Below are 12026 nucleotides of genomic sequence, written 5' to 3' on the forward strand. Positions count from 1 at the left end.
CCATAGTGCATTGTGGTTGCTGTCTTCACTTCTTCATTTCTATAACTTTGTGCTTCTCTGGGTCTGCGTCAACCTCAGGACTCACCTCAGAAAAGAAACAGTCTCAGATGAGTCACATTTTTTGCTTGTGCGGCTGGTTCTTAATTGGGACATGAAACAGTGGGGCTCACAAGCTTTGTTCAGGCCTTTACCTGGCTGGTCTTTCAATGCACGCTATGCCTCACAGGCTAGTGTCTGTCACTCAGGGCCTGAATACAGATGAGTGTCCTTATCATAAGTGCTTGGGACGAGTAGTGTTTCTGACTGAAGTCTTTTAGATTTTGGAATATTTGCAAGGGTTTTACTGGCTAAGCATCAAAAATGCTCTGAAATCCATGTGGCATGTCACTGGGTTCCCTAATGTTTCAGATGTCACAGCATTTCAAATCTTGCATGTTGGGATTGGGGGTGTTCCACGTGTGATTACCCCAGAATTTCCAGTGGGGGAGCTCTTGTGAGGGGTTGATGACATCTCCATTTCTGTTCTAACCCCCAGAGGAGGTGTGACCCTCCCTGTCAGGCAGAAGTCAAGTCTGCAGTGAGTGTCCCTGGCCTTGCCCTGTTCAAGAGCCGCTCTGACCTCCAGCAGGACAGAGGGCAGGACTGTGCCCTTCATAGCACTCAGCACACCCCTGGCTCGCTGCTGTAGCCTCATTAGTGAAATAATTCCCTTTGGGCTTTGTTGTCTTCCCCGAATGCCTTCCTTTCAAAATCTGATGAGCAGACTTTACATGTCTTCATCCAAGACACCAATGAAAACTTCAAACAAGGAAAGCCAGTAGAGGTCCACAGTCCATATGATGCTTTCCATGGGATCTTCCAGGGAGTCATTAATGCGTGTAACCCCCCTGTCTTTATTCACCCCGGGGCCTACCTTCCAATTGGATGCCGAGTGAGCATCCGATGTAACCAACACCCCAGAAAATCAAGGAGGAGCAAGGCTTACAAGGAGGGATGGCTTAATGTTAGGAAGGTCAGATTCTCCAGAGACCACAGGTCAGGGAGAAAAAAGCCATAGCCATAGCCCCACATGGTCACTCAGTGGCCATTTTGGGCGGTGAGGTGTCAGGAGAATAGACGATGGGAAAGCTACTGAGAGAAGAGAAGGGCTGAGCCCAGGTGTCCTCACTGCTTTGAGAGTTGTGCCAGAGAGAGAGTGCAGAGGTGAATTCTAGAGGATGGAGTGAGAGCTGGGAAGAGGGGCCCTGTGGGGTGGCATCCTACACAGAGGTCAGGATGCCCAAAGAAGTGGTCAAACCTGAAGTAGTGTACCATGCTACTGAATCCAGGCTCCCAAGAAGATAAGGGAGAACCAGGTAAAGGAAGCAGAGGGAGAGAAGACAAGGACCAGGAACTGAAGAGACAGAAATGTTCAGTGACAGATGATACTAGAGAAGGAAACTTGTAGAGTAGGAGAGATGGGTGGACGAACAGATTTGTAAGGTGAGGCAGGAACTATAGTCTACTGCAGGCAGCACATTGGGAAATTTGCAAGAAGTGGGTTCTGGCTTTCCTGTGAACACTTAACTGTTTATTCCCTGAGTAGACTCTGCATGCTTAGGTATGGTTTTTTTTATGTGATTAATAGGGCAAAGCCAAATTGTGCTTTAGTGATTTCATCTGGAAGTTTGGTCTTTGCATGAAACACTGAGAGAGAGCATTGCAGTGGAGCAGCATTGGGATGGGGCGAAACATAGAGAAGTTCCACACTCTTTTTCCCAATCTCAGCTGTCATATCCACTATTTTGTGTTCTGTCTCCACGTGTACATGTGTGCCTATTGCTGCCATGTAGGGGCCTTTGGAGGGCAGCTGTCTCCGCCTGCTGGAACCCCACCCACCCAGCCTGGCACCGAGCCCTGGGGGAGCAGCTGAGAGCTATGGATGTTAGCACTGTCACCATGCCACACAGATCTGGTGCTCTGTCTTGGGTTCTGGTAGACATACCTCATGCTTCTGACTGAAATCTGACCAGGAAAGCTTTATGGCAGCCCAGTGTACAGGAAGCTAACTGGGAAGATAATGCTGTAATTTTTTGCACTAGACAATCTAATAAATCCTGATCAGAGGGAGCTTTTATGTGCACATTTGAATTTCCCAGATCTGAGGAAACGCGAGCGGGCTCAGTAGCTCTCGTAATGAGCAATCGTCACAGTCCACCCACGAATTACTGAGTTTTCCTTGAGGCCTGACTGAGTGGTGAAGTGATGTAGTTCCTTCTGCCCCACCTGCCAGTTCACTAGGAGAGCTTTGCATAAAACATGTGAATTGTGGCACTGTCTCACAAGAATCTGGATAAAGTTGTAAATCATAGTATTAGGACAGAAAAGCCTGTGGGTCGAGAGGCTGGGCCTTTAAAACCCACAAATGCCGTGACTCAGCCAGTAAACTACAAGGTGTAATTGCAGGTCAGTGTGGAGTAACCTGTTTGAAAGTCTCAGTGATTTTTTTTTTTTAATGAAAAACCCAGTAAGTCCCCACAGTGTCCAAGTGTCTCCTCCACCTCCCTCTGCACAGCAGGTGGAGCTTCTGCATAAGCACAGGGTCACTTGTTCTTCAACTTCAAGGGCAGTAGATGAGAACAAAACTCCTGTAAGTCCTTACTTTCTGAACTCTGTAGCAAGCTCTCCGGCAATTGGGGACCAAAGAGGTGGAGAGAGTCAGGAAATGTGTGCCCCACCTTAAGGGACCTACCACTGGTGACCTCCGACTACACTGAGGTCAGCCTCAGTGCAAGCCCAGTGCTGCAGGGCCCAGGCCTGACCTCCACTGGCCACCCCACTGCAGCCCCTAATTGTGCCCACAGCCAAGTGGTTCTTAGCCTTGGGAGGACTCTTCAGCCTTTGAGGCCTGCAGGTCATATCAGATGTCACTTTTGCTTCCCAAACTGGGTGCACTCATAAGAGAGGCTGGCAGATTCACAGTAGCTGTGCCTACCTTCCAAGCCCTGTTCAGAGCAAGACCCACAGGGTTAGGCCCTGCTCACAAGCCTGTTAAATTCTGAAAGAGCCACGATGCTTATTTTATACAGAACACAACACCATTATTTTCAGAATGCATAAGGATTTCACATGAGAGTGGCCTGGCCTGGTTTCCATGGTAATCAGTGGTATTTAAGGAAGAAGTGCATCAAGAACCTGAGGATCACCTTCCTGGGCAATTTCCCCAGACTAGGGGTCTGTGTTCTCCTGACACTAGTGGCTGAGGAAGGAATGGCCGGAGATGGTTGCTATGGCACTAGGAACAGGAAGTAGGGCCTGGCCAGGTCCTGGTGTCTAAGGCCGGAAAGCATGGGTGACCCCTGGGCATAGTGGCGTGCACCTGTGGTCCCAGCCATGTGGGAGGCTTAGGTAGGAAAACTGTGATCTGAGACCAGACCCAGGCAAAAACATGAGCCCTTACCTGATAAATAACTAAAGAAAAAAAGGATTGGGGGGGGGGGCGTGGCTCAAGTGAGTTCAAACCCCAATACCACCAAAAATACACACACACACACACACACACACACACACACACACACACACACACACACACACACGACAGTGGCCCAGACTAAGGGAGGCCAGCTGGGCCAGAGGAGCCAAGAGCTTGGAAGGTGGAGGTTTGTGCACTAGATGTGAGTGAGCAATGGATGACTGAGAAAATAACTAGATAAGACAGAAGCAGATTATTCTTATCATTAATAACAGCTCACCAGCCTATAACTGTGCAGCTAGATCACTGGCCAGTGCCTGGAAATTACTAAGCCACTGAGCTCTTGCACCTAAAGAGCCAGCCTTGAACTTATATCTTTAGCTGTAGAGAAGCACTGTGTGGATGGTGACAGAGTCTCATCTCACAGGGGAGGTAGATTTGCTTCTGGAGTGGAGGAACTTGTTCAGAGGCTTAGGCTGAATAGGTGGTATGGCAGGAAGTGGGCACAAGCCTCTCTCTCCCTGTCCCAGTCAGATGATCCTCAGCAGCCTCCAGGCCGAGGCCCTTATAAGTCACCTGGAATTTTGTGCTTCCAGTCTGAGGTCGGTAAGAAGTAAACCCTCTCCCCTTCGACAGGTCCTCCTCCATGGGAGAACAGAAGCCTTCTAGCATCACTCTTTGCTCTGGTACATGTGGATGTACATCTGGGTGCTTATGCCACACCCCACGATTAGCAGTAATAACTTAATTTTCCTCCCAGAGATCCAGATGGTCAGCAGTAAGCGACAAACTTATTTTCCCAAGTTGCTTGTTCTGTGCCCAACACAGAGACACTGACAACACATGCTGCTTTTCCTCTCTCCCCATCCCTTGAGCATTGATTGAAACCTGGCAATGCCTGCTGGCTTTGGAAGCAAGTCTTGAGTGTCGGGAGGTGTGTGGATCAGATCTGTGCTGTCACAGCCCCCCCAGCCCCCCACCCCATCCTATGTGTGCTGCTGGCACCATGCAGGCGCCATTGAACCCAGAGGCACTTTTGTGAAAGAGGACTGGCAGAGGCGCTGCTCTCTCATGAAAGTAAACTCTTCATCCCACCTCTCTGTTTCAGAACAAGAAGAAAACTTTGAGTTTATCATTGTGTCCCTCACTGGTCAGACATGGCACTTTGAAGCCACCACATATGAAGAGCGAGATGCATGGGTCCAAGCCATCGAAAGCCAGATCCTAGCCAGCTTGCAGTCCTGCGAGAGCAGCAAGAATAAGGTAAGGCCCTCAGCAGGCTGTCCCCCGAAATCAAGGTTGCTGATCATTAAAGGAAAATGAAGGCCCAGAATGGAGCGCCAGGGGGGACAGAGGCATCAGATGGTGTGTGTGCATGACAAGACCCAGGTGTGCTTTGTGAGCAAAACTCTAGCTAATTGAAAAGATAAAAACACTTTGTGTCCAGATTCATCAGGCATCATGGGTTGATATCCCGGCCCGACTGTTTGTCTGGAGGGATGTCCAATATTAAGTGTTTGATCTCTGAGTTAACCCCACATCGGAAGCACTGACGTTTTATTGTAGGCAGTTTGGGACTCTTGAGGCTTATGCATCCATACTTATTTTTGGTTGTTGTTTGGGGCAGAATAAATCAGAAAAGGAGGCATCAGTTTAAAATGCACTGTTTTGTCCTCTTGAACGCCCCAGTGCAAATCCAGGCAACTTAGAGAACCCGTCCCTGTGACGGGTAGAATGAACAGGTGTGAGCCTGCAGGGAGTTGGGTGAAGTACCATTTATGCTGCTCAGGCCTGGTGTGTGTCTCATTCAGGAAGTAGAAGTAGTTCTTTGCCACTGGCCAGAAAGATGTGTTTTGGCCTGTGTTTTCTAGGCTCCTGCTCAGGGATGCCCCTTACCCCAGTTATTTTTCCCTCAATTTTACCTTCAGTTTTATTCTTCTAACCTTGGATGTGTGAAACCCCCTTTGATCCTTCATGTGTGATCAACCAGGAGTTAAGGAGAGAGGACTTTGCCTACAAGCCTGCAGCGTCCTTTGAAACCATTTAAAGGAACTTCTGCCAGTAATTTGCAGTCAAGTTTTGTCATTAGGAAGGGGTCTTGTCTTTCCGTCTTACTTTATTACCCTCTTTACCCAGGGTAAACCAGGCCACTGTCATTACTGTAATGTGATTTGCTTCCCTTTTTGAAGGTGTTTTATCCCCAAGGTGGGAGAACCACTGTCTTTTGTTCTGAACACCCTAGTTTGCTGGGCCATGTCCACATGCAACCACAGTGGCTTGTGAAGTAAGCCCAGGATGCTTTGGGAACTCCTTGTCCACCGGGAGCGATGACACACACCATCCACAGAGCATGGTCACTAGTTTCCGAGCAGAAATGAGGGCATGGGTTGCTGAGCAGGCAAACACGTCTCCAGGTCTTATGGAAACCCAGACTGGCTCATCGGACTCTGAGCCCATGCCCCCGACACCTGATTCTGGAAGATATGGGCCAGACTTGGCCTCTTCTGTTCCACTCCCCTGCCAGGCTCTTCCCAACTTTCTACTCTGAGCCTGGATGAGATGGTGTCAGACTGACGGCAGACACCAGCCTGCCGGATCTGCTCCCTGTAGAGGGAGGAGGGCACCCTGAGCAGCTGAAGGAATGCAGACTTCCATCACCCACCAGGCACCTACTGACAGGTGGGAGAGGGTAAAGTAGGGCACACAGCCCACAAGGGACAGCTTGGGGGACAAAGTGCTGGCTCAGTAGAGGGGTGGCTGCCTGTGGATAACTCAGAGTTGATGCAGACACACAGACAGCAAACCAACCCACCACCCAGTCACAGAAATCATACAGGTGCACAGAGGAAGAAACAGGCAGCTAAGCAGACACGCACCTCTTACAGCGTACACCTGTACTCAGGATGCCGATAGGAACTGGTAAACATTGTTTGAATACTTGGTATCTAGAGGGAGTAAAACCCTAGTAATGCCAGTTGCTAATTAGACAACAATAATTAATAAATTGTAACTCACTGTTAGGTGGTCAGCAGTAAGTTGCTTCAAATGAGATGACTTAATTTATGAAGAATTCTTTCACAAAAATCAAGTTTATTCTCAGTGCCCCTGAAATTGGTCAGTTTTTGATTTAGATGTACATATCCTTTTTCACCTAGCACCTCTACTTCCAGGAACTCATTCTTAGTTAATATCTGTGAATATGTGCTCATATTTAGCAATAAGCATATTTTTTACAGCACTGTTTAGAATAAACACCAATTGAACTAAACGAAATGTCTAACAAAGAGAACTCCAATAAGTAGTTAGTTGGTAAGTGGAATACTATGTAGCCATTTAAAATGATGATATTGGAGAATTGTCAAATGATGGACAGATATCATTAAGCCAACCAGGCAAATTGTAAAGCAATCTATATTCTACTGGCTGTGTGTGTGTGTGTGTGTGTGTGTGTGTGTGTGTGTGTGTGTGTAGATGTGCTTAGAAAAAACTCAGAGGATCAGAACAGATACCAGAATGGTAGTACTTCACCATGGTTGACCATGTCTTTGTCCTTTTCCATTTCTGCTAAACTTGCTTCTCTAAGCATGTGTTTTTTAAGATCCCTTCTAAACAGGGCCCTTTTAAACAGTGTAAGTTTAAGAACAAATGTTCCCCAACCTGCTCACAGTCCTCCTTGCTTCATTCCAGTTAGTGACATGGTTTCCATAGCAACTGAAATGTCTGCAAACGAAAAGCACATCCCCTCACGTGGTGTGCAGGGTGCATGGGGTTTCCTGATGGGCGCCACGAGCTATGTCCTACAGTGCTGATTAAGTCCTGACCCTTGGTTCATAAACAGATTATTTTTTCCTCCTCCTTTCCTCTTCACACCAAGTAGATAAATGCCAGTGATGCTACATTAACCCAGGACACTCTCCGGGTGGCAGTTGGTCTCGTGTTCATTCACAGACGATCAAGGACTTGCTTTGCCTGTTTTTGGAGAAGCCCATCTCAGCTCATAATCCTGATGTGGAATGTTTCTCAGTTAAGCTGCTTCATAAAGACATCAAAAAAGGAGTAATTGTGCAAAAATTGCCGTCATCCTGTGTTTGCACACAATTTATCTGATTTTCCCTGACAGCATTGAAGATGTATGAGTCTCCTGGCTTCTTAAATGTTGTGTTTTCTGTCTCCTCTGCCCAGTCCCGACTGACCAGCCAGAGCGAGGCCATGGCCCTGCAGTCTATCCGAAACATCCGGGGGAACTCCCGCTGTGTGGACTGCGACACCCAGAGTAAGTGTGTGCTGCACATGGCAGGGCCGTCCACACCCGTCATATGCAGCTGAGAAGGACTCAGGGAGTTGAAATGTTTGTGTTTGGGGTTTATTTCAACACACTATCCTTTACACAGACAGGCATGATGGTGTATGCCTGTAGTCCTAGCTACTTTAGAGAGATAGAAGGATCGAGGTCCAAGGGCGGACTAAGCAAAGTTAGCACAGGACCCTATTCAAAAAATGAACTGAAAGCAAAAGGACTATGGACTGGCCCAAGAGGGAGAATACTTGCCTATCCAGCACACTGGTTGTGCTATCAAATGAAAACTTTAAAACTTTTGTTACACACTGAAGCATTTGATTGAACTGATAGAATTTGTAATTACTGCTTCATGCCTTGGTGTAACCTGGTTTTATGTCACCCTTTCTATCACAAAAAGGGCATTATTCCCTTTGAGAGAGTCATTGTGTTCTTCCTCAGAGTAGGGACATTTCATTCTTTAAATCCCAGCTCTGAGAAGTTAGTAAACGTCTTCCGTTCATATTTTTTGTGGTTGTTGTTAAGTGGTGTTTTGATGAAGAGATGGAAATCCTGTTCCAGCAAGGTGAGAAGCACTGGCCTGGGCTGGGGGCTGCCCAGAAACCCAACTCACATGGCATGATTAGTAGAGGCCGTCCTGGAACCTCAGGCCCAGCGGCCCAGGCAGGAGCCCAGGGACCATGAAACCATGTGCCAGAGAGAAGGACCAGCAGGGACACACAGTGTCGAGTGCCCCAAAGCAAGCTTCCTACAGGACCTGGCACTTAAGCAGGGCTCTGGGGCGGGTAGGACTCAGCAGAGAGGGCTCTGGGTGCACTGAAGAACTGAGCAGCTGCTGGGCAGGAGATGGAGATAGGCTCATGTGTACAAGGGAAGATGTTTAAGCCTTTGTTCTTCATTTGGAAGCAGAAGGAAACCGATAGTATTTCTGAGCAGGGAAGAGATGGATGCTGAGCTGAACTGGGGAGACTGACATGGTTGCCCCATTTCAGACTGATTAGAATCGAGAGGCAGGACAAGCAGGAGGCGGCCAGGTGGACTGCAGTCCTCTCCTTGGGAGGAATGAGACAGTAATCTGGGTCATTCCAGATCAAATGGAGGGACGAGCTATCCAGAGCAGCCACTGGTCAGCAGGCCAGGGAAGGGGCAATAGCGCGTCTGTCCACAGCCTGGCTAGAGGTGGGAAGGACAGCTGCTCTGCCTTCCTTGAGATGCCTCTTTAAAGTATCTTCTTTTGTTTGAATTTTTAAATTTTACTTTCAAAACGTGTGGTGGCGTGGAGTTAGAGGAGAGGGGCAGGTATTTGAAGTGTGTTTTTATCAAAAAGTTTTTAAAGTAAGACCTTTTTTAAAAGCACAAAACCTGAAACATTAGAACATCCATTAAGGGAAATGTCTATAATTGTTTCCAGCAAACATCTAAAGATTCCTTGAACAGGAAAGAGTCCATGGCTTACGGGGACGTGACTTGTGACAAATTGGTATCGGGTCCTACATGAGGCAAAGAGAGCACACGAGAGCTGAGAGTAGGTGGGAAGAGGAGGTCCGTGCAGGGGTCCGTGGGACGAGACAGTAGAGCAAGGTCACCTCAGATGGACAAGGGCAGGGGAAAGAGTTGGATGATTTGAGAGGAAAGGCGGCCCCAGGCATCCATTTGTCGAACATGTTGCTTGCACGATCCTCGCCTGTCTCTTTTTCAGTCTGATAGTTGTGCCCCTGTGGACCCATTTCAGGGAGGAAATGGAGAGTCTGAGGGCTCAAGCAGTTTGTCTCAGGTCACAGAAAGAGCAAGCTGTGCTGCAGGATTCAAACCGCTTCCTTCGGCAGCCTGCTGTTTTTGAGAAACTCAGAGGGTCTGAGGTCAGGGACATACATAGACCACACATTGGCAACGATTTTTTTCTTAAGTAAAAATACTTAATAGTAAAATACTTTTTAAAAGTTTGAAGTAAAATTACTTTAAAATATTTTTTAAGAAAAGCGTTTGGTATAAGTGCTGGGTGGGCATCATAGATGGCCACAATGATAGTGAGATGTGGCATGTCCTCAGGCTCGTGTGGCAGCTTAGTGAAGAGCCTTTGGAGGGTGGACCCCTTGCCTGCACCACCTCCAGGAAGGGGAGCAAGGGGCATGACCAGGCAGGCACAGAGAACTGCCTTCAATGCATCAGGGCTGACTGTGGCCCCAAACCAGAAACACCCCAGATGTCTAAAGGCAAAGGGCAGTTACTGGGAACGTCTAATGGTACAGAAGACACTGTGACTCCAGGAAAAATGTCTGGTTCTGCCTGCAGTTCACGCCAGCCCATGAGACACTGGCCCACCATTTCAGCTCTGTCACCCCTTGCAGGGGAGATGAGGCTTTGGGACTCCTGTGTAGTATGGGATTTGAAGCTGAGAAAACACTCCCTCTACCTTCCCCCTGGTTCTTGTCAGACAAGAGGTTCTTGGCCTCCTGTCTCTACACTGGTACATCCCAGAACATCCATAGTGGGCCCTGGGTTTCCTTAGCTTTGGGGGTGCCTACCCATAAGGGAAGTCTGTGAGTCAGTAAATCTGGGAAACTCAACAACATGCAACTTGCAGGGATTTGCAGCCTTGGCCCATCCCAGTCTCTGGGAATCCCTTCCCCAAAGAGAACTGTGTAACATGGTCCAACCTCATTCTTTCCAGACCCTCTGACAGTGGGAGTCTGTCCTGTTGCCAGTCACCCACCAGGAGCATGTCCAGGAAAGGCCACCTTTGGGGGCCCAGAGAATTCCAGAGCTTGGCCAGCATGCCAGGCCTTCCAGGAAAAAGCCTGAGATGTAGCCAGCCTTTCTGCTGCCCCTGTCCCCTCGTTCCTGAGCCCTGGCCAGCTCTGCTCTGCAGTGACTCCACCCACCACATTGTATGAGTGTTGTAAGAGTCCTTCTCTCCCAGGTGCTGCCTGATGTCTCCAGTCCTGTGCAGACTGCACATAGGAAGGGTCTGCCTGGCACCCACCACCTCCATGGAGCTCAGGGAGCCCACAGTGGGCCAGCCAGCCTCTCAGAGCGCTTGCTCAGCCCACAGGTGAAGCTTGTGAGAGCATCCCTCACCGCCAGGCTTATTTATTATTTCACAGTGCTGTGGATTGAACTCAGGACCTTGTGCATTCCACCAAGCTCCATCCTTAGCCCCTGCTCACTGGATTTAACTGGACATGGGTTTGTGTCCCCCTGCTCCCCTGGCAGTTGCCTGGTTCTCCCACCTTATTTCCCTTGTTGATCTGCCCCATGGAACCTCAGTCTTGCATTTCTGTGGGGAGGAATTGCTCTCTGTTTGCTCACTGCTGTATCCCTGGAAGCAGTCCCATTGATACTGGCTGAAAACCTGAAGGTACAAATGTGTTTACAACCAACACCTAGTGCTGTACTTCCCACATGACAGTCATTGCTCTGAGTGTCTCATAACTGTAATCCTTGTGACAACCCTTGAAGATGACAGTTAGCTTCTTTTCTCTGAGAAAGGCACTAAGACCCAGAGAGGGACACTTACAAAGGGCCAGCAGTCGGTCACATGTGTGGGGCCCAGGAGAGAATGTCAGGGTCAGGGCTGCTGAATTGAGAGTCCCTGCTCTGGAGAGGAGGACCTAAAGTCTACCAAAGAGGCAGGAGACAATTCTAAGCTTTGAAGCTATGCTAAGAGGCTGGGTGGGCTGTAGGCCTCAGCCCCAGGGTGAGACACAGAAAGAATCCCAATCAGTTGTTACAAGGAAGTGGCAAGTGGTGACACTTAGATGCTGACATTTCTCACCTGCCAGAAACAGGCAAGACCCACCCTTCCACAGCCTCAGTTATGGGGTTTGGCAAAGCACATCCCTGCAGCCATCGGTCTGAACTGTATATCCATTGCTGAGGGATGATGATAAGGTCACTGTAACAGCTCACTCCTCTCCCCTTCAATATTGGAGATCTTCACAGAAAGCTGAGTGCTGTCACTGAAATGTGTCCCCTGTGTGAACATCCTCCTTCAATTTCAGCCCAGAACACAGTCAAGAGGTTCTGCAAGTTAGACAGGCAGGGTAGCTAGGCTCCCAAGCTCTAACACAGAGCCTGTGTCATTGGTCCCTATCCAGGAGATGATTCAGAGTGCCGTGGAGGTGGGGGGTTAGGCACCGGAACCAAATGAGTATTTCTTTCACCAGTTCAGGTGAGCATGACTAGGGGACAGGAGGGGACAGGGCATGGGTATCCACACAGTGCTTGGTGGCCGGCAGGTTATGGGGGCATAGGGGAAAGAAGATGGGAGGGATTATA

General features: G+C 48.7%; 1 protein-coding gene across 10 annotated transcripts in view; it reads left to right on the top strand.

Annotated features, from left to right (window-relative positions):
* Agap1 (ArfGAP with GTPase domain, ankyrin repeat and PH domain 1) overlaps nt 1-12026 on the top strand; it is a 497350-nt gene that overhangs the window by 420417 nt on the left and 64907 nt on the right. For all 10 annotated transcript variants that reach the window (XM_074072056.1, XM_074072060.1, XM_074072058.1 and 7 more), the window contains 2 exons: nt 4560-4714; nt 7634-7724. In XM_074072056.1, coding sequence (XP_073928157.1) covers nt 4560-4714; nt 7634-7724 — 246 coding nt within the window. The remainder of the gene's footprint in view (nt 1-4559; nt 4715-7633; nt 7725-12026) is intronic.

Source organism: Castor canadensis, chromosome 4 (genome assembly GCF_047511655.1).
Source record: "Castor canadensis chromosome 4, mCasCan1.hap1v2, whole genome shotgun sequence".
NCBI lineage: Eukaryota > Metazoa > Chordata > Mammalia > Rodentia > Castoridae > Castor > Castor canadensis.